At 35.8% G+C, this 23,859-nt stretch overlaps 1 protein-coding gene and 1 non-coding gene across 2 annotated transcripts; both read left to right on the forward strand.

Moving 5' to 3' along the window:
- Positions 1 to 3,305: 3,305 nt before the first annotated feature.
- On the forward strand, positions 3,306 to 3,378 carry Trnar-ucg (transfer RNA arginine (anticodon UCG)). The gene has a single exon. It is a non-coding gene; the product is annotated as a tRNA-Arg (tRNA).
- Positions 3,379 to 11,586: 8,208 nt separating this feature from the next.
- LOC128862342 (glutactin) lies at positions 11,587 to 15,000 on the forward strand. The gene is made up of 6 exons (XM_054100910.1): positions 11,587 to 12,267; positions 12,358 to 12,513; positions 13,099 to 13,416; positions 13,500 to 13,875; positions 13,940 to 14,136; positions 14,206 to 15,000. Exons 1-6 carry the CDS (start codon positions 11,950 to 11,952, stop codon positions 14,800 to 14,802), a joined length of 1,962 nt encoding a protein of 653 aa, XP_053956885.1. The 5' UTR covers positions 11,587 to 11,949; the 3' UTR covers positions 14,803 to 15,000.
- The last annotated feature ends 8,859 nt before the right edge of the window (positions 15,001 to 23,859 follow it).

The following is a 23,859-nucleotide window of genomic DNA, read 5'->3' on the forward strand; positions in this document are numbered from 1 at the left end:
CGTTCATATTTGAGCAGAAGGTACAGTATATTTCTTTTGACGTTTCTATTTTGGCTTTTTTATTAAATCATACTTATGTATGTAAACATTTGGAATATTTGAAAATGATGATTTGAATTAATTTAAAAATAGTTACGTGTCGCAGAATGCCACAGCAAAAACTTTAAATTGGCCGAAAAGTACGGCAACTTATGTGTTAAAAAAGTTTAATGAAACCTTGTCGGTAAATCGAATGCTTGACAGTGGACGAAAAAAATGATTTGCGTCGGAAACATAAGCCAAATAATGGTGTCATTATTTCGAAAAAAACTGACCTTTCATTTTGAGATTCTGCAGAACAGGCCCGCATGTCGAAAAGATACATCCAGAACTATGCTAGAGTGAAGGTTTACGATCGTGTAAGATTGTTGGATACAATCGAAATGATAAACAAAATAAGAGTGATAAAACACGTCCGCAAAAGTTATACAGTTAAGATATTCATAAATATGGTTATGGACGATAAAACACGCATCTAAGCAGACTTCAAATAGATCCAGGAGCCGAGTTTTATACTGCCTCAGGTGCCTTTAAGCTCAAAATATTGACAAGTGCCCTAAAAATGGTTTTGGTTTGACAAGCAATCTGCCATTGTGGTATGAAAAGCGAAACGAAGCATTATAAATCAAAAAATGTATAAGAGGGAGTGTTTGCAAAAACGTTTACTGCCATTCATAAAACAATATAAAGACTCACTCGGTTCTGTTCTGGTCCGATCTGACATGATCAGTACTTACAATTGTGTTTTATTGTTGTTGTTGTTTTAACAGTAATAGAAGCCCCGTCAGTGTAGGGTGTATCTCCGGTCGTCTTCGTCTGGCTCATTTAAAGGTAGGCCCAGCAAACATGCTGTTTCGACGGGTTGGGTCCGGAAGGAGAGGGGTGTAAGGTGAGTAGGTTTTAAAGGGCATGTGAAAAGGTGGTTAGTGTCGAGCGGGGTGCCTTCACATGCCGGACATATATTTGGTATGTCGGGGTCAATTCTGGATAAGTTTTATCTGCTACAGTATCCAGAACGTAATTGTGCCAGTGTTACGCGTGTCTCTCGGGGAAGCTGGAGCTCTTCATCTGCTATAGGTGGTGGTTGGACTCCGATTACGGCATTCAGTGGACGGGAGCTTAAGAAGGTGGTAACGGTCTCCCGGTGAATGTCGTTTAATGACTGTCTAAACACTGTCTGGTCCAGTAGATTTAGTCAAGCAGGTGTCTGCAAGGGTGAAACTTGCAGCAGCACTGCTTGCTGAGCAGTTTGTTGTGCTCCATTAAAGGGAGCATCTGTGTCTCGTTGTGAAGTTGTTGAATGGGGGACATCAGGGGGCAACAGGTCGCTGTCCGAATGGCAGTATTTTGGCATGCCTGTAGCTTTATCCATTGCGTGTCACTGGTTCCAGGCGACCAGACAGGCGCAGCATAGTTTAGAACCGGCCTATTGCCTTAAATGCCGATAGCAACAGTTCTTTGTCTTTGCCCCAAGTGCTGCCGGCAAGCGATTTGAGGACCTTGTCGCGATTTTGGCTTAAGTGGTAATAGCGGGAGTATGCGCAGAGAAGGAGAGCAAACTGTCAAAGGTCACACCTAAAATGTTGGCATTGTTTACTGTCGGGATTGGTGTGCCATCGACTTTTACCTTGTGTTTTGTCTTTGATCTCGGCGATGTAGTCGAAGTGATGTCTCCTGATTCTCCTGAGAGGTGGATCAAGCTCTTGAAAATATCTGCAGGGGTGATTCCTACGGTATCACACTAGTTTGCTGAGCATTTTGCTTTGTTCTTTGACTGGGATCGTGGAAGCCTCGTTGTGAAGGTGTTGCAGGGGAGACACCAGGAGGTAGGTATACTGTAGTTGTCCTGATAACAGTATTTTGACAGGTTTAGACTTTTTTCTACTGCGAATCACTAGGTGCACCGTAATTTAGTACCGTCCGGTCCCTAGCACAGGTGTTGCCGGCTAGCAATTTAAGGACCTTAGTAGCAATTGCGGTTGTATGCGCTGAGAAAGAGAGCAAACTGACGGCGGTGACATCTATAATTTGGGGTTGTTTACGGTCGGTATTGGTGGGTCATTAACTTTCGTATTTACCTGCAGTGAAGAAGCGCGAAAGTCTTTTTCCCGTGGATGCCGGTTCTAAGTATCGGAATGACTGGGGATATTCCGGATCAAGTGATGCCGCCACTTCACACTTTATCGAGGAAGTCAGATGTAGATATTTGCATATCTATGCAGCTTAATCATATTATTTTGGCTGGTCGAATTCTTTGTTTTTGTGTCTTAAAAAAATTTAAATGCGTCACTTTTTTTTCAAACCAATTGATTGAACCAACTGTAGACGTACATATATATGTAAATATTATGATTAGGTTTTATTAAAGTGGAATACTGAACAATAACAATAAATATTGTACTTTATCACTTCCCTTTACAAAATGCATACATATATACTAGTTGAAACATATAATCGTATATTATATTATAAAAAACTTAAATTTTTTCACTGAAGTGCGCATTGGCACTAATTGTATAATTTCCACGAATTTATTATTTTTTGATGTATTGCTTAAAATTACTAAAGTCTGGATTAGGATAATTGTTGCAGATTCGAGAGCATCTATTGGTTCATTGAAGGCACAGTTAGCCCTACGCCGTTGATCTACAAATAAATGAACCTGCCTTAAATCATGGCGCTTAGTTTGAAGGTTAATTAAACTCAATAGGTCACTGCACTCTATTTTGAAATTCAAAAGATTATTATTTTTGTTTCTTAGCGCTAATAATATTTATTACGTAATAAACGTAGTTATTTACATATGTATATCGATAAAATTTTGCATCTTATATTTACATTAAAATAAAACGAAAAATTTTGGGGTTATTATTTTATTGTTTGAGTTTTTAGCAATAATCCGCCTAAATAAATTAAATAACCATTCACATAAAAAAATGTTGATAGATTGTGCCGTTGTTGAGTTACACCCTGTCATCACTTTGTTGACTTTGTGCCATACTGTGCATTTACGTTCATCTGATCAATTTACGTTCTCTGGCAGCAGTGACACAGAGTGTATTTACTTTTTTGCTGAATATTGGCTATACTATCTAAATCTAATTTAAATATTGTGCATAATTTTGTGCATAATACGCATCTAGCTTAAAATTTTTTTAAATAATAATGTAATAAAAAATATACATAGAAGAAATAAGAGAAATAGAGAAGTTTGAATTAAAGTTGAAATGTAACGTTGTGCGTGATACGAGTATTATAAATTGTGTGACCGTGTGGCCTAATGGATAAGGCGTCGGACTTCGGATCCGAAGATTGCAGGTTCGAGTCCTGTCACGGCCGAAATACAACTTCATTCTTTTTATTGCATTTTATTAATATATGGTATTACATTTTAATTTTAAACTAATATGAATATGTAATAAAATAATAAAAAATAGGATAATGTATGTACATGTATATGTACGCTTGAGTACGCGAGTGTTTGCAATAAGCGTGGGAGAGCGAAATCGGTCGTACAAATTTAAAATTTTGACACTTTTGCTTTTCGTCATAACTTTCGTAAGTGATTAAGAGAAGGGCTAACTGTAACACTATATATATACATATGTGTATACCTTTTTGGGCGAAATTGTATGTTGTTGTTGCTGTGACAGTTCATGCCGTCCATTCTTTGTAATGGTTTCGTCGACTGAGAGGAGTTTTGCTGTAGATTCTAACTATTATTTGTTTTCAATGGCATAATCTTTGGTTAAAAAAAAAAATAATAATAATAAAAGAATGTATGTATACTCGTACCCAGGCCCGACGAAAGGGGGAGGGGATCGGGTACTTTTTCCCCCGGGCCCGGAGTTTTCAGAGGGGCCCGGACTCGAGATTATACGTATTTATATGAATTAGACATCATTTGAAAGGGCCCGCATTTGCAATTTTCCCCCGGGGCCCGGATTTTCCCCCGGGCCCGGATATGCTCTCTACGGCCCTGCTCGTACCTGTATATTCTGAATCACCAAAGAAGAAATACCCAATTGAACTACACACTAATGAAAAACACAGATATGAACGAGTTTGTTAATTTTTCTTATTGAGAAAAATTTTGAAATATTGTGTATGTATGTATGTTATTTAGAATATTTCAAGTGTTGTTGCTTTCTAAAATTACCATTATATTTGTTTTAAAGTTTCAACAAGTATTCTAATTAAATCTCTTGATATGTATAGAATGTATTTTTCGGATTAGAAACTGTGCATTTCGTATGGAACTAGACACCTCAGACTTCTAGTGCCAACAGTTCATCTTTACTTGATGTGACATTGATGTCAGCTCAAAACACTAAATCATGGGACGCTCTCAGCAGGAAGGTTTCATATCATATTCTCTTTGGTAGCCAGTACGTATTTTTTCGGTTTAAAACCGCTGCAGATCTACGAGTAAAGTAAAAAGTATTTTTCAAAAGATCGCGTATTGATTTTCTGACTGATTTGCCAAATAGTTAGGTGCTGACTGCAATTGGAAACAAAGTTTGTTAGATCATTGATAAACATTATTTTTTGCAGGCACACCAAGCAAACGAAGGTGCAGGTATTTGATTTAGCCCTCTATAAATTTTTCCTCTTTCCAAATAAGAAGATATTTCGTTCGAACAATGAAACTTTCGGCTATATTGAGGGCAATTGAAATTATGTTTTATTATTTGGAGCGCATTAAAAAATTGGAGAAACATGGGATAAAGTGTATGAAGCTGAACGGAGCATATGTTGAAAAATAAAACTTATTTTATGGTGATAGAGTTTTCGTTATTTAAATTTTGAGGAATTTTGTGGCTCATCCTCGTATAACTCTTCAGTAATAAATGTGGATCTCTTGCGAGGGCGTATTTTGAGCAAATTAAAGTGAAAAGAATTTGTGAGCACCATAACTTTACAGGTTCTTCAAATTCTAAAAATTCTGTGGAAAAAGTTGAGGAAAATCTGAAACATTTGGTTCGGTTAGTCAGCGGTGTTTAAGCAACCATGATGCTATATTCTTCAAGTGAAAATGAAAGTCCGGACATTTGTAGGCCTGATGCCATTCTCAACAAATAAAAAATATTCTTGTGCCGCAATAAAAAATTAATAAATATATGTATCTGAAAGTTCTCTCTGGACTGATAGGTATGGCATGAACCGAAGGATTTAAAATATTGTCAAGTTTTTCAGGTACATATTGGTTTTCTCCACCAGCAAGTGTTCCTAGAGAGCAGTTAGTTAGTGGTGGAGGTTTACGACCCTTTAAGAGACAGGCTGGTTCCTGAAAAGGCAGAAACATTACTTTTTGTTAAATATAATTACTCGAATTTTTAAATTTAAGTACTAAATAAAATAAACATTAAAAATTAATATCCCATTTATTTATTTACTTCAGTCTACAGATAGTGTCTTACAGACTAATACAATTAATTATATTTTACAAAAAGATGAAGTTTAAATTTCTTAATATTATTAATATCTTATTAACATGTTTCTTTTTGTGGGGAGTGAGTCGGGTTCAAAATGCCTTCGCACTTACAGCGACCATTGTCTACTGCGTCGTGTGATGTGGCCACTAAAACAAGCCCTCCTCTTCTGCTGAGGAGATTTAACCAGAGCCCAGAACAACGTCCATAAAATGGACCAGTTCTATCCAGTCACGTTTGGGTCCACCATGCTTGTAGCCAGCTTCATGTTATAGGCTCGTCTTCTTATGTCTCTGTGATGCTTCACTTTGTTGTACTTTGACGCGGTCTAAATTTTTCTCCGTAATACGCCTTCAATGTATCTTTTAACCGCATTCCAGTTATCCTCGCGTTCAAGCATCTTGCCGATCACATTGGTCGACGCGATGTCGCCAATCCGTTTCCTCAGAGCATCATCTCTCACAAGCCATTTGTCGCAATTAAAGAATTTGCGTTCAGCGTCATTGTTCGGTGCTTCGCTGTATATACACCTGGGATCACTTACCTTACCCATGCGGTATAGGTATTTCTGGAAGTATCCATGGCCCGAAAGGAACTGAGTCATGAAATAGCCCACTTTCCCGAAGTTCTTTAGAACCCATTTACCTATTACAGGAATGATCTTCGCCGGCCATCTGCGACTCGATTCAGTGTCCCATCGGCTTTGTCACCGCTGCATGGTTTGGCATTTCTTCCTAGAGTTCCACGCATCCAGTCGTTCTCGGGCTATGAGGTCGACAGGTATCTCTCCGTTGATCACAAGAACAACTGCGCCTGAAACAATGCGGTAAGCTGAAGCACACATCGCATAATAGGCTCATTCATTAACTAATTGGTTTTGTTAGTTGAATGAAAAAACAAGCAATTATTTCTAAGACTATGAGGCGAGATATGAGTTTGGAAGAGATTGGTCGAGTCATTGCAGTTAATGTTGCCGTTAACAACATTATAAACAAAAAGTATTGAGAAGTATTGTAGATATTTCTATCAGCCAATGACTGTAGGCCTAACAATTTCCGTCTACTGATACAATGAGGAGGACAATTTGCCCATTCAATCTTATTCAAAGCGAATTTGGTAAACATTTTTTGTGCTTTTTTGATTTTTTAGTATGGATTCCATATTAACGAGTAATATTGTAGACGACTTCTCACTAAGCATTATAAAGCGGCCTCAATGACTAAGGATCTAAGTTTCCACGGAAGTCGGTTCTACGTTACCGAAACGACCCGGATTTATATCCGGGCAAGGACTGTAACTCCAGCAGCATCCCCCGTATTAGTGTCTCTTCTAATGAAACCGATCATTGCGAATCCTTTGGAGACAATTAAATCAATATGATTGGAGAATGATATCTTAACGTCAAAAATAACACCTGGATCTTTCATTTCGTAGCGGCGACTTTGATTTAATTTGGATTTTGCAATGGTTTCCCATCTGCGAATGTCTAAAATTCCACTTTCGCAACATTCCTACTTCAAAGACCAGAATTTTGCATACGTTTACCAGGTTACACTTCAGATTTTATATATTTTTTAACTAAAATATATTTATTAATTCATTTCACAAAGATTTGGGGTTAAAAATATTTACACAGAGATTTAAGCAGCAGTTTCGATAGTATCTTTTAGTCACTACTTTTAATAGCTACTAGTGGCGACTGCTGTCTTACCGGCATTACGCTGGTTCGAAAATTGGATTTGCTGTTCCAACAATCAAGAGCTGAAATACCTATAATGAAATTCTGTTGACCTCTAACCTCAGTAAGACATGAGTTCGTTATGACATATTTAAGAAATCATTACAGTTTTCAATATCTAAGAAGAAGTTATTGTAGTTTGTGACACTTTTTGATATTAAAATACAGACGGTACCTAATCATTTTTTTATAAAACTTGTAAAGTTCTAATTGAAACATCGATGATTTTAAGGCCATCGGCATCCAGAAAAATTTAGCTGTGGAAAAGCAAGAAGAAATGTTATTAATAATTGAAATGAATAATAAAGGTCTCAAGATGCTGCTTTGAGGTAATCCAGAGTAGCAATCTTGTTGCTTCTCTTATACAAATACGAATTGACTACTCAAGTTTGAAAGAAACACATTTTGCAATTAAAACCCTATGAGAAATCTTGTCGAACGCTTTTGAAAAATCTCTATAAATTGAGTAAATTTGAAAAATTCTACGAAACGATGAATACCAATCCTCAGTAAAAAGTGAAATTTTGCACACCGTGTTAATTTAAACAAATCAAATATTTCACACTGAACTAATTAAAAAAAGAGAATGAATGTCCTTAAAGGTAAAAGGTAAGGTAATACGTACGAAATTGTGCGGATGTAATATAATATATTTAATTTGTAGATAATGCATATGAACTATACATTTTATGTAATAATAAAAAAAGTGCTTGTAGGGTAATGCACATAACAGAAGTGAAACTTTCAAGGCAGACAAAGAAAGAGGGGGAGAGAGAGGAAGAAAGAATATATATCTAAATAAATTCACAACATTTGCAGAGAATACAAATAGACAAAATTTACAAGAAACGGAGAAGGGTCGAGCGGTGTAGGTAAACGCCGGACACAAACCGTGGCAACAACGCGCACTACCCCGAGCGTTTATCACCTGCACAAACGCAGCAATTCCAGGACCGCTGCAATGGCACAAATTACCGCTAGGCAATACCAATAAATTCGACGCCGGAATGGATAGCACTTTATAGTACGCTCAAACACTAGCCAGGAAACGGAAAAAACGCCAAAAAAATTGGGATCAAAAAACGCCCCAAACAAGTTTGCACCAACAAACAAGCGCCAAAAAGTAGGCAGTGTTATCTCTCTCTCTCGCGGAACGAAAATGCCCAAAACGTGGCATGGCCTTGAAATTTTACTCTCCATTCCCGCTTGTCCATCGACTCCTAAGAAGTTTTACTTCAAAAATACTTCCCTTTTCTCTTCAAATTGCTTAACGATGGAAGATAATTTAGAAATTGACCTAAAATTTGATATGTATATTGATTGATTGGTGATTGATGTACATATATTTCCAATCATCAACGAAAATGTTTAAGACAATGGAATATTAAAAATTAGCATCAAAGGCTTCATCAGCGAGGCACAATATTTTAATAGGTTCATGGGCAGCCCAGCCCTCAACATTGAAGAGTTACCAATTAGGTAATCTTTCGACAATACCAAAAAGCCAAAGACAACTACGTGGATGTTTTTCCTCGAGATTAAGTCAAATCATCATCATCTGATACAAAATTTATTTTATTTTTTATTTTTATTTATTTCATTTTTTGCAACTTTTGTCTTTAAACATCCCCAAAAATTTTCCATTGGATTAATATCCGAACTTTGGGCTGATGTTTCCAATACTTTACTGCATTTAAAAAAAGCCACACTCTGACCATATGAGTTTTATGCTTTGATCGTTGTCCTGGTAAAATTTAAACTGAGGTTTGTGGGTAACAATGAAGTCAAATTTTGTTGCACTATTTGTCAAAAAAATATTTGCCGTTCGATCTCGGTTAAAACTGTAGATCCATCCATTTGTGAAACAACATCAAGACGCACGCCACAAATAGGACGACGAGCTCGGCCAAACATCCAAAAACGATGGAAACGCCAATTATATATGAATATATATTTGTCAAATGGCTTTGCGGAATATTTAAATATTATCGTGCAAGCATCTTATGTTCCATAAACCCCAAATCACCCAATCCCTAGCTGGATAAAATCCCCACACCATGACTGAAAGTTTGCTAAGCTTTGCTGGAATAAAGCTTTTCCAGTGCTTTAATGGCAACCTCCACACTCTGTGCTTGTTGTCGGTTCGTCAGAGACTGTCCGCATTCTCTGTTGCTGAAACGCTTTGCGTTCCCAATCAATATGGCGAAGTCGCGCTCCCTGTCTGTTATAGAACTTAAACATATACGGATTGTGCTTATTTTTAGCATATGTAGGTGTTTACGAGTAATATACTATTGGGCAACCGCACACTAAATACTAACCTCCAATGGTGGTGTGGAAACTAGAAATTCCCAATTTTTGTTTAAAAAAATACCCAATTCATGCTTCTACCGGTGTGGCAATATTGGCAAATGTTATAAAAAATGCACATTTTTCAGCGCTTTCACGAGAAAAAGAGTTTCCCATTTAGTCATCTATGGCTCGTGCATGCCGGATTGTTGGGCAGTACTCTCTGAGAGCAGGAGTGAGAGTCGAGTGGCTTATCTTCTTGCTGTCTGTTGTGATTGCATCTTTTCGATGTCGAACATTTTTTGCGTAATTAGAGGTACCTTTTTTTACTGCACAGTGGCGTAGTTTGGCTGCAACAAGGTAATGATCCGAGTCGATGTTGGGTCCTCGGATCGTACGTACATCTAAAACACTGTTTTCCATCTATCACAACATGATCGATCTGGTTTCGTGTTTTACGATCACGAGACAGCCACGTTGCTTGGTGTATTTTCTTATGCTGGAATCTGGTGCTGCAGACTACCATGTTTCAGCCTCTGTCCGTTACCGGATGTTTCGTTGTGCAGGCTGAATTTTCCGACTGTGGGACCAAAAATTCCTTCCTTGCCCACCCTGGGGTTGAAGTCGCCAAGCACGATTTCTATATCGTGGAGGAGACAGCGCTCATAGAAGGAATCTTTGGTCACATCGTCCTTCTCTTCCGTCAGCTCTTTAATGCGCTTAGTTTTATTTAGCTTTACTTTTTTTAACATCTGGTCACATTGGCCGCGATTGCAGTTATTGTTGATGTTCTTCTCCTTCCAGCAGTCAAATCTCTCTCTCGCTACTGCAGTGCTGCCTAGTTTTGAATATAAAAACGAGCTAAAATGCTCATTTAAAGAACATAAAATACTAAATTTTCATTGAATTACTTAAAGAACTTTGTGTGCGTGACAAATTGTCTTTAAAAGGTTCGTTATTTTAAATAAATGTCTTATGGTTATGAACAATTTAATTGATGAGTTTTTTGTTAAGAGAAACTCTTTTGATAGGAGAACGACTTTTGTGCTATATTCAAGGTTATGTAACAAGATAAGGTACTCTTTTTGTAAAAATGTCGTTATAGTTTCTTCAGGGTTTTCTGTTATTTTTTGCTTATTTTTACTATGAATACACCTCTTGATGCCCTATGCCCCACTAAGGATTGAGGACCGGACGAAACGATTTACCTCTATGGTTTTAATTCGCATTCAGTAAATTCAAACGCTTTTTAAAATGTGCAGAAAGGTTTTCAATGTTAAGAAGAGTTGAGAGAAGATTTAATATTCTTACATAACCTTAAAAGGAGCAAAAAATTAAATTTGCACATTCAAAATGTTATAAGAATAATTTTATAAGAATCAACAAATTTTAATTAGCACTAAAATCTTCACGGAGTGACCTTTTTTAACCTTCTTTTGCTTAATAATATAGTGTTTTTTTTTAACTTACAGTTTCGGTAGCTTTAAATAAAAAAAAAAAAGAAACAAAAACCAAACTTCAAAATTTTCGTATTTTGGTATGAAAAAGCACTAAGAGCAAATGGTTAGCAACACTGCACAACTCAGCTAATGTGATGTCACGCACTCTCTGATGGGCATAATCTTGTTTCTATCATTCTTGGTACAGTGGTACCAGTGCTTTCTACGCATTGTTGAATTCCATTAATTAAGAAAGCGTTTTCAAGTTTTGAAAGAGATGGAGATGGAGAGAGAACTCGTTTTAAATTAGTTCGATTTATTGAGGAGAAGATTCTTATGTATATAACGCGTAACACATACATACAATACATACGAGTATACCACTAAGGATGGTTTATTGTGTGGAGTTGTTTATTTTGTGTCTCTCGTTATTTCACAAAAGGCTTGTCGTCGGTTAAATAATGTAAGATGGATATGCACATATGTATTATATTTAGTAGAGTATCTTTTACTAATTCATCTGCTAAAATAAATTACTTGCTTGTGTAACTTTCCAATGTCAACTCGCATATAAAGATAAAATTACTTAGAGCAGAAGGAAAAAATTAATAAAACATAAACTTTTTTCCTTTCGCAGCTTTGCCTTAAAGATACTAAGTAGTTTAATGCTGTGTGTTTCTGTGTTTAATCTTAATTTTTATTAGTGTGCGATCAACCGAAATTTGAAAATAAATCGGTTGTGAAAAATATTGAGCTATTGCCTTTCTACGAGTGTATTTAGGCAACGGTATGTATGTAAATGCATATGACGATATGTACAATTATAAATTATATCTGAATATTCATAAATTCAAATAAGAAACGAAAAAATGTGAGCGAAAACCCCCCGAGTTGTAAATATAAGAAATCGAATAAGAAGGAAAGTGTAATCAAAGAAAGAAAGCAGAAGGTTTTAACTACACATAATTTAAAAAAATTAGTTCAGTTGGTTCATCGTTGCAGTTGCGTTAACATGGCAAACGAACGAATACTTTCCGTGTTATTAGTAGTTTTAGTGGTCCTGGCTCTTTGTGTCCACGCCCAAAAGCAGGAGGGTGGTAAGCGTCAAAAGGGACAAAAACAACAGCAACAACAACGTATAGAGCAAACGCCGATTCCAAAACCTAATAGTCCAACAAAGGTCCGAAAAAACAGTTATGTGACCAAAGACATTCCGGGACTGGGACGAGTCCGCGGTCGTACATTTAAAACTGAATGGTCAGGCAAATCCATAATGCAATTTCTCGATATCCCGTACGCAAAAGCTCCTGTTGGTACACTCCGTTTTAAGGTTAGTGAACAGATTTATTGCGTTCACCATTTACAATTGCTGTTTTACCTACTTATTGGCTATTTTCTTTTAACATTTTTTCCAATGCAGCCTCCAGTGCCGGCAGATCCATGGCAGGGAGTTTTAAATGCTCATAAATCACACGTTGGCTGTCCTTCTTTGCAAAATTTGTACAATTTGGATATTTGGCGAAAGAAGAAAATTGATTTCGAAAACTGTCTGCGATTGAGTATCAGCTCAAAATTTGTAAGTAATATAATATTGAATGAGCTCAAACTGATTCAGAAGTAGATGGTGAAAATATGTGCGAGTGTTAAAGAGGCAACGGATAACAGTATTCACTGCGCTTTTTAAATAATACGTGTAACTAATTAAGATTCTGATAGGAAGACATTCGAGAACCATATTTCTGCGGTCGTTTACCATAGTAGCTCAAATCAACTTAAGATAAAAATGAAATTGCGTTCTAATTACTAAACAGTTTGCTTAATTTTCTAATATTATATTTATTATCGTTATTCCTTATTCAAATATTATATATGGGGCAAATGTATTTTAAAATTCTATATATGCCCAAACCTTCGTTTCGACTCAAGCTGGTATGTCATACGACAACAGATTTTATAAAATATATATGTACGTAGAAAATCGTGACCGCCAAACGTGATTTGAAGGATTTTGAAGCCACAGAGTGTTTAACTCTTTATTGGCAAGGAATTTTCCACATACGTATATATAAATATATGTATAAGTAAGTAGGTATACCTACTTACATACACCATCACACGCAAGCCAGTAAACTCATTTGATGTGGTTATTTTTTTTTAATAGCTCAGTGATAAGTCACCCGTCATGGTTTACATTCATGGTGACTTCCTTTATGACGGCAGCAGCGGTCAAGCTACTCCTGGCTATTTGCTGGAAGAAGATGTTGTATTGGTCTCGATTCGCTATCGCTTGGGTCCATTTGGATTTTTGTCTACAATGAGTGACGAAATTCCCGGAAATGCGGCGGTGCACGATGCAATTTTAGCTCTTAAGTGGATTCAGAATCACATTTCAGCTTTCGGTGGCGATCCCACACGTGTTACGCTTTTTGGCCAAGTGGGTGGATCAGCACTGATCAATGTGTTGACTATGAGTCCCGTTGTAAGTAGTTAAACAAATTACCAAAAATTATTGTATTACAAATCTATATAATTTAAAAAATTTCAAATCCAATAATAACTAAGGTTCCGGATGGTCTATTTCATCGAATTATTTATCAATCTGCTTCGGCTTTAACACCCGCCTTCATCACCGATAATCCACTGCCGGCGGCCAAAGATATAGCTGAGTACGCCGGATGCAAAAAACTGAACAAAGTAGATGCACTTAATAAGTGTTTGCGAAAACTGAACACGACAACGTTATTGACCGCATTCAGTGTGCATGGTGATGCTAATGCCCATTTGGGAATCGGTAGTTACGGAGGGGTGCAAATTGTAATCGGTGGTCCGTCGGGCATACTACCAAAGCATCCAGGGGAACTATTAGCGTCACAAGACTTCAAGGCCTACCCTACGCTTGGTGGCAGTGTCAAAAATGCAGGCACTTTTTTGCTAAAAGGTAAAATTTAAAGTCGTCAGATAATAAAATACTAAAATCGTCTAATCGTGTATGTTGATTTTAGACATCTATATCGATAATTTTAATGAGACAATTATTGATGATAAACTCGACGGCATTGGCTACATTGACCACATAATAGCCCAGAGTAATGGAGCTGATCCAACAGGTGCTTGGAAGAAATTTGCTATCGAAGAGATATTCACTCCTGGAGAGATAAAGAACGGCTCATTCTATACGCTCGTTCCAGGGCTGATTGATGTAAGTCTTGACAAAATCATGACAGAAGTATTTCTAAATCCTTTCAATAATCTTCGATAATATCCACAGATGTGCAGCACCATACCGTTTAAGAATCCTGTTTTACTGACGCTACAAGCTAATGCAAAGAAACTTGCGAACAGGACATATCTGTATTCATTCGATTATGATGGCGAGCTTAATCGTTATTCTAATAGCGCAGAAGCATACGAATTGACGCCTTTTGAACTAGGAGTGTCCCTTACCGATGATAATTTATATCTTTTCCCTTGGCCGCGACATAGTCATCTAAATCTAAATCGTGACATTAAAATTGCGAAGCGTATGGTTGCCTACTGGACTTCATTTGCAGCCAATGGAGTGCCAATGGCCCCGAATACACCGGCTTGGCCGGCTATGACAGAAGAAACGGGTCCCTACTTAAAAATTGGCAAAACTGTAACAATTGGATATAATTATCTTAAAGAATATACAATCGCCGTTAAAGAGGCACGATTGGGATACAACCTTGTAAATGAAGAATTCTTTGATAGTTTAGTAGATATTACTGAGACTGCAAAAGAAGTGACGGATGAAGAGGATGCCCAAGAAGATGAATATGATAAAAGTGAGGCAAACGAAAGAAAATTTGACTTTGTACTTGTCGCAAAGAAAGGTACTGTCTAAGTTAAAAAGTAGTGAGAATGTATAAACAAATGTACATACACGCTAAGGTATGCTGAGATTAAAATGCCCCTCTGTTTGGTATATTTGTATATGGGTGATATAGGTTTTCTTAAATATTTATTTAACTTATTATTTAGAAATAAACTCATTTTGATATTCAAACAAATGAAAATCTTGAATCATTATATCCAACAATTAAAAAATGGCCATTGCTAAAACGTCGACCCAACGGCCATGTGGGGCTTCAATCAAATGGAAGTGTCCCCTTTATATAGAAGCTCTACATAACAATATAATTATTATGAATACGTATGTTCTTTTTATTACAGTGGCTCAATAAAGAACTCGTACACCCAAGTGATATGGTTTTAAATTTAAAAAAATATATTAAAATGCAAATCTAATGCGTTTATGTGCCCCGTTTATTTTCGTTCTTCAAGCGTATTTTTTAAAACTACAAAAAACATAAACAAACTTCAACTCATTCTTACATAGAAAACACAAACATAAAATCTTAACAAAATACATGACAAAAAGGAACTCGAACATTTATATAAAGTAGAGTTAGGTAAATAATATTTGAGAAAAAACTATATATTAATATTTACTCGGCAAGTCTTTACTTTTTCTCACTTGTACATAAGCCATAGACAAACATCAGGTGCCTTATAGTTGCGATCATTGTCATGATAGTACTGAAAATTATCCTTAATTCCCAATTTTTCAATACTTTATATTTAAAATACCAAATTTTCATTATAATTGTTAGGTATTGCTTGTGGTTCATATTGCCGTTAATGAAGCATAAAGCCCATACCATTACCGATCCGCCTCCATGTTTCACTGTCGTACATACATTTTTTCCCAGCAACTCTTCATTAGGTCTTGTCCAAACATATGATTGCCCATCTGACCTAAAGATGTTAAACTTGCTTTCATCTGTAAATAAAACGTGCTTCCAGCACTCGAAATCCTTATCCGCATGACGCTTTGCAAATTTTATTCTCTTATGCCGCTTAATCTCGTTGATGAAATGTTTTTTTCGACCAACTCTTCCATTAAAATTATTCTTTCGCAACAATATACGTATTCTTTCGGAGTTGTAGTTAATATTAAGGTTTTTGGCTTAGGAGCGCTCAAAATAGGATTTTTCTTTCTCTTGTACTATCAACCGTTCATTACTCTAAGTATTTTTAATGCTGCCAACTCTCTTTTCTGATATTTGCTCAGTTTCATTAAACCGCGTTTATACAGGAAAGCTTTTGTTCGCCTATAATTATTTATATTGGCTTGTAAGTATATTGGACTAGAGGCATTGCCAGTTCAAAATAATGGTACCAGTTTTAAAAATAGAACATATTCACATTTTAATAGCTGAAAGAAAATATATAACACAGAGCGAGTGAACAGGTAGCATGGCAAATTTTTTAAAAGATAATTAAAATATTATATTATATATTCAGTATACAATCATTATTTTTTAATTTGAATTTGAATTCATTATAATTTATAATTTAAAAAAATTACCATATTTCCTAATTTTCCATTATTCGCTTTTCAACATTTTGTGACAGTATTACAAATAAATATGTGCTTAACACTTTCTAACTGCATTGCCAAAAAATTGGAACTTAAACTAAGGAGTAAATGAGCTAAAATCGTTTTATTTGGCCAAGATTAAGCTATGTATAGCTTGTAATGGTCAAAAAATACACCTATTATGGACTCAATTGAGCCCAACCTTGCCTGAGAGCAAATTCGCATATTTATAGACTTACCAGCAACGTTCGTTTTTGTTTTATTTGATGAAGCGTAATGATAACGGTGGCCAATATGTCTGCACAAAGTGTGGTTAAATAATAACTCATTTGCCAAAGTTGAGCAACGCGAACGCCAAAGTAAAAGGTAAAGATGGGCAACTCCCACCATTGGCGTGCGCCAACATCATTAGAAATAAACAAATAAAATTCCAAAAAATTTTAATCCGAGTTATATTGAAATAAGTACAAATTTAGTAAATGCAGTTATTACTGTAAATATCTAATTTTAATAAATTTATTATGCATAATTTACCCATTTTTAAGATTAAAGCTTTCGCTGCCAAATCATGCATTGTAGCCAGCAATCGAGGTTCGCGCATTGCTTCAAAATGAAGCGAACGCTAACACAACGAGAAAGTTGTACTTATAGATGAGCTTTTAGAATTTAATTGCTTTGTGTGTTCATTGGCCTCGAATTTATTGAGTCTGAATGAATTTAGTCAAAGATACAAAGTACCATAATATGATTGATTACCAGAGTAATTTTTCCTTCCTACGTACATTATTGAAACGTAACAAAAAATAGCTTAACATTTCATAGTATTACACCTAACAAAGCTAACAAGTAATAGTTTATAATTAATTGATAACATACAAACAATTAAAATTGTACAACATAACTACTGACATAACGACAGATCGTTGTGCAGATCGGTATTCCTAATGTACCAAGAAGCATTCACCATGCCTGTGAGCTAGGAGTGGGATTATTTTCGAATAATATTCGAATAAACATTATTCGAATAAAACGAATAATACTATTCGTTTCAAATAATTCGAATAGTTCATTATTCGAATACCTCACTATTCGAATACCTTACTATTCGAATACCTCACAATAAAAAGTAGGTAGTATTTTCATTTAATATGAGCCTTTGCGTGGTTTTTGAATTTGCATACATAGCACTTGTACAGAAACCGATTAGTAGTCCGCTAATCTAAGTAAATATTTACCAAAAATATTCGAATAGTGAAGTATTCGAATAGTAAGGTATTCGAATAGTAAGATATTCGAATAGTAAGATATTCGAATAGTGAGGTATTCGAATAGTGAGGTATTCGAATAGCATTATTCGAATAAACGAATAAAAAATTCGAATAAATATTATTCGAATTACGAATACCTCTCGAATAAAAGATTTTATTATTCGAATAATTTTTATTCGAATAGTCCCACCACTACTCTGAGCACCTTATTTTGTTGGCGTTGAATGACTTAGATGTTTGATGCAGCGGTACATCCCACAATTGAATGCCGTATGATTGTAATGAAGTAATTTGTTTTATATTGACAGTTTAGAGTTTCCCCCAACCAACCATTTAAGGTTTTTTAATTTTATGTCAATTTCGTTAGCTTTTATTTTGACATGTTCCTTCCATTTTAGCCACGTATATAATGTCATTCCCAATTATTTAGCAGTATTACTATAAGGAACTGTAACGGAGGATATTTTCACCGGGATATAAGTAATTTTCTTGTTGGCGAAGTCAACGTGTACAGATTTGCTCTCGTTTAGTTCGATGTTCCAGGTTTTAGTCTACATTATAATTTCATCTACCGATGCTTGTACAATAACTTTCTGTTTGAATCGTGGTCGTTGTCAGCACAGCTGGAATACGAGTATATGTAGGTATTATCAGCAAACGTGGCTACTCTGCTTGTAGTAAAAACTGGTAAGTCTGTTGTATAGAGTAAATATAATACTGGTCCAAGAACGCTGCCTTGAGATACACTCGCTTCGATTTTTTAATGGTTGAGTAAGCCTGATTTTTTTTTTTTGTAATTCATACCTATCAGCAATATAAAAAAATTGTTTAGATAAGTATACTGAAATGATCAGAAGCGATACCTATTAACAGAATCTCATTATATGAAAATATGTATTTACTTTTTCGCAGGGAGGCATATTAAATTGAACACTTTTAAGCAGTTTTTTTCAACATTTTGGTTTTTTGTATTATGACACTCTTGCAGTGAATGAGCGTACATATCGCTAATATGACATTTTTCACCACGCCAAATAAACTTTTTCACTGTCTGAATTAGGAGTTTCGTATGGAAATTTGGATATTTTTGTGCGGATTTTATTTTCGTACAGTTTTTTGGCAAAGATAGAACGAATATGTAAAGTTGTATTTTTACGCAGTTCTTGACTTGATGACTTTTCTGTAAACCGCAAAAACCGTACATATCTACATATGTAGATTTTGGCTGGTCATTTTAGTTATTCATTTACTTATTTTCAATCATTGATCTTCTTCGCATTCTTTGTTTGTGGATAAAAGTATTGCGCCTGTTTATAAAAGGTTGCTCTTGTTTTCTTTACATTTTTGTTCCGACGCTGGTAAAATTTTGAAACATGGGTGGTACCACCGACCCGACTTCTGGGTAAATGTGTGTATCTTGGTAAACAATAAAAACCTCACCAAACTTGGAACTCATATTGCACCCCGTTTCATCCGAAAAAACTTAATTATTTTTTATATTTTAATAAAAAATTTCGTCCGTCCGCCCGACTAAATTAAATTTTACTAATATGTGCGCATATATTGTATGTACATACATATATGAAGTTCGGTCCGGACCGAATTTATTCTTCCTTATTTGTTAACGTTTAACTTATTCATAAATTGAGTTAGTAATCTTTCGGTCACACTTCTACTTGGAATTTAATTTGCTAATGTTTTATTTTTTTTTGTCGCTCCATTTACAATCTGTCGTTAGACAAAAAGTATAAGGCAATAATTCATATTAGTAACGTTGGTACATCATTTGAAAATGTCTTTTAAATATGTTAAAGAATTCTAAACATAAGTATTAACATTATTAAATTAAACTTAAGCTCCAAACGGCAAATTCAAGGCATGTAATCTTTCTAGTCAACTTGTTTCTTCGATGTTGCCTAACAAGTTGATGACGTGAGCGTTAGGATGACAGTGTAATTTACTTATGTATCTTGTGCTGTATATCTTATTTCATCTATTACCACTGGTATATTTAAGTCTTTGTGTATGTGGTTGTTTTTGATATACCATGTAGCATTTGGTATTAGTCAGAGTGTTTTTGACTCATATCTTTGGATCACATCTACATATGTACGTTCGATTTGAATATCATACGACCAAACAGGTTTTAACATAGTCTTGTAAGGAAGAATTTTGTTCTTAAGATTTATTTTAGATTTCGGACCGAGCAGCCAATACATTTTACTAGTTTTTGTTTTCAATAGCGATGTTTTATCTGTGACTAGCGGACCCGACAGACTTCGTTCTGTTAAATAGATTTTGAATGTGGCAGTTTATATTTCGACCTTAATACGTTAAGACCTTAAGACGTACTCTGCTGACCCTCACACACCGCCCTATCATCATGGTGACGGTTCTGTTCAGGAGAATTAAAGAAAAGGGTGACCTAAGTATCTTCGCTTCCACGAAGTTTGGCCACCCTTTTGGGACCCACTAAAAACCCCGACTGGGATGTTTGCCAGGGGGCTTCAAACTAAGAGGGGAATTTAAGGTTCAAACCTGATTGAAAAATTATCTAAAGGGATAGTGGGAACCTAAATGTGACAAATATTTATAATATAGGTGCTTAAATGACAAAACATAGAGATAATTTATTATTTATTACACAAAAAAACAAAATCGGACTTTTTGTCTGATGAATGACTTTTGATACTTGATGTTTACTAGTTTGACAACGCTGATTCTAAATATACCCTCATTTTTTTGTAACAGCTCTTGTTTACGAGTTATAGCTATCACAAAAAAATCACTATATTTCAGTGTTAATTGACGAATATTTTAACAAATATTAAGTTTTCTTAATATTATTTGTTATGGCATCGTCAAGACGAGTTTGTATAAATGACCGGAATAGTTTTTGTTTTATTTGCGGAGAGTATATGTTTCAAGATATTGATATCATCGGCCTTAACAACCGCGCTGTTAGTTCTGCCTTCTCCAAACTGGATAAAGAGGCAAAGCGAATGGGTCTGGTGGTGAACGAGGACAAAACGAAGTACCTCCTGTCTTCAAACAAACAGTCGGCGCACTCGCGTATCGGCACCCACGTCACTGTTGACAGTTATAATTTTGAGGTTGTAAAAGACTTCGTCTATTTAGGAACCAGCATTAACACCGATAACAATGTCAGCCTTGAAATCCAACGTAGAATCTCTCTTGCCAACAAGTGCTACTTTGGACTAAGTAGGCAACTGAGCAGTAAAGTCCTCTCTCGACGAACAAAACTAACACTCTACAAGACTCTCATCATGCCCGTCCTAACGTATGGCGCAGAAGCTTGGACGATGACAACATCCGATGAAGCGACGCTTGGAGTGTTCGAGAGAAAGATTCTGCGTAAGATTTTTGGACCTTTGCACGTTGGCAACGGCGAATATCGCAGACGATGGAACGATGAGCTGTATGAGCTTTACGACGACATAGACATAGCGCAGCGAATAAAGATCAAGGGGCTACGTTGGCTGGGTCATGTCGTCCGAATGGATACAAACGCTCCGGCTTTGAAAGTATTCGATGCGGTACCAGCTGGTGGTAGCAGAGGAAGAGGGCGGCCTCCTCTGCGTTGGAAAGATCAGGTGGAGAAGGACTTGGCTTCACTTGGTGTGTCCAACTGGCGCCGGTTAGCACGAGAAAGAAACGACTGGCGCGCTTTGTTAAACTCGGCCAAAATCGCGTAAGCGGTTATAGCGCCAATTAAGAAGAAGATATGTTTCAAGAAAACCGTTTGAATGTGACATCGTTCGTAAATGAGGCGTACAAAAATTACTTCGGTCACCCAATGGAAATGAAAAATATGCCTTGGATTCCACAAAAGGTATGCAGAACGTGCGTTGAGTTTCTACGTTTGTGGACGAATAAGAAAAGGAATAAATTTAGATACGAAACTGTTATGATCTGGATTGAACCTGTGAATCACCACGACGGCTGTTATTTTTGTATGGTAAAAATAACTGGCATTAACCAAAAAAATCGCGGCAAATGGGAATACCCTTCTATATGATCGGCACATAGACGTGTTTTGAGCCCTACGATGTCATCTGAACCTCAACCTAGTGCTTCACGGGAAGAACCTTTACATTTTGAGGCAAAAACAGACAATAGCGATAGTGACTTTGATTGTGACCTGGTAACACCAAAACCATTTAACCAAGATGATTTAAACGACGGCATTAGAGATCTGGGACTGTCAAAGACTGGTTCAGAAATTTTGGCGTCTAGATTAAAAGAAAGAAACTTAGTCACAAAAGAAACTAAAATTTCTTACCATCGCAGAAGAGAACAAACTTTCCTTGAATATTTTGCTGAAGAAGATGACTTTGTATTTTGTAAAAATGTACCTGGTTTAATGGCTGCGATGGGATTAAAAAATTACGTTTCTAGTGAGTGGCGTTTTTTTATAGATTCATCAAAACGGAGTTTAAAATGTGTTCTCTTAGACAATGGGAACAAATTGGGTTCATTGCCTATTGCACATTCTACTAAAGTAAAAGAAGAATATACAACTATTGCTCTGGTTTTAGACAAAATTAAATATGCGGAACACAATTGGGTAATATGTGTCGATTTAAAAATGATAAACTTTCTTTTAGGCCAACAAGGTGGTTACACAAAGTTTCCCTGTTTTCTTTGCTTATGGGATAGTAGAGCTAAAAATCAACATTGGATTAAAAAAGATTGGCCTGCTCGGGAAGCGTTAGTACCAGGACAACAGAACGTGATAAACCCACCTTTAGTATCAAGGGATCGTATAATTTTACCTCCGTTACATATAAAACTGGGGCTTATAAAACAATTTGTTGAAGCTCTTGACAAAAATGGAAATTGTTTTTTTTTTCTGTCTAAAAAGTTTCCAAAATTGAGTGCAGAAAAGATAAAAGCGGGTATTTTTGACGGGCCACAGATAAGGTCGTTAATAAAATACTCAAATTTCATAGACACTATGACAGTGATTGAGAAAATGGCATGGAATGAGTTTGTTTGGCTTGTTCAAAATTTCTTAGGAAATAAGAAAAGTTCTGACTATTCTCAGCACGTCCAACAACTAATGGGTCATTTCCATAGGGTTGGATGTAATATGAGCATTAAGTTACACTTTCTTCATAACCATCTGGACTATTTTCCAGCCAATCTTGGGGATCTCAGCGAAGAACAGGGCGAGCGATTCCACCAGGACCTTCGTACGATGGAGGAACGCTATCAAGGTTACTGGAACACACACATGATGGCCGACTATTGTTGGAGCATTAACAACAGTTCTATGCCTTCAACTTCAGCAAGGAAATCATATAAAAGAAAATTTTTTTAAACTTAAGAAGGCAATAAAATAAAATAATCTTTAAATCTATAATGTTTATTACAAAAAGTCAAATGTGTTATATAGAGTCATATAGAGCTGATACAGGAATTTCAGTTACAGATTTGAAATTGTCATTAAAAATTGGACTAAAAACATGTATCATAACCCAATCATCAGAAATGCTGTTGTGCAGTGTTATTATTATTATTAACATAGGGTTAATAACCAATATAATAAAGAATAATGAAATAAAACGTATATATGTGAATCATTCGTCTTTTATTCTTCTTAAAATATGTTTATCTTTTGGTATTCTTAAAATATGTTTGGATTTGTTCAGCCCTGCATGATTATTCTTACAATTTACTTAACTATTTTTATTTATTATTGGTGAATGAAATCATTCCTTAACGCGTTCTAAAACTAAAACAAAAGAAAGAATATTGCGAGGCCAGTCAAATCTACATTTTTTGACTTTTCAATTTGGTCGGGTTCACGATATTATCACTTTTGTGTGAACGCATTAGATCCTCCAACGCAAACACGCACACACACGAACGAGCAAAATTTGTATGGGAAAAAGAAAAGTGCTGTTTTAGGAGTTTTCCGCAAATTTTTGGAATTATTATCGTCGTACAACCAACCAAAAAAGAATTGTTAAAATTGGTCCATGCGTTGTTGAGTTATGCGCTTACCAACACATTTTGCGATTAATTTTTATATTATAGATATGTAGTCGCCATGTTAGTATTCTATCTAATTGTAGTCGGAGATACCTTTCCACCTTTTTACCTATTGGATTTTGGAATAATATTGTGGTTAAGACTGACACTAGGGCAGTCTTCTTTTCTCAGTGTGAATGTGACATGAATAGATTTTGAGGCATTTACCTAAATGCTCCATTTTCGAAGCCAA

This window comes from Anastrepha ludens, chromosome 4 (assembly GCF_028408465.1).
Source record: "Anastrepha ludens isolate Willacy chromosome 4, idAnaLude1.1, whole genome shotgun sequence".
NCBI classification, from domain to species: Eukaryota; Metazoa; Arthropoda; class Insecta; order Diptera; family Tephritidae; genus Anastrepha; species Anastrepha ludens.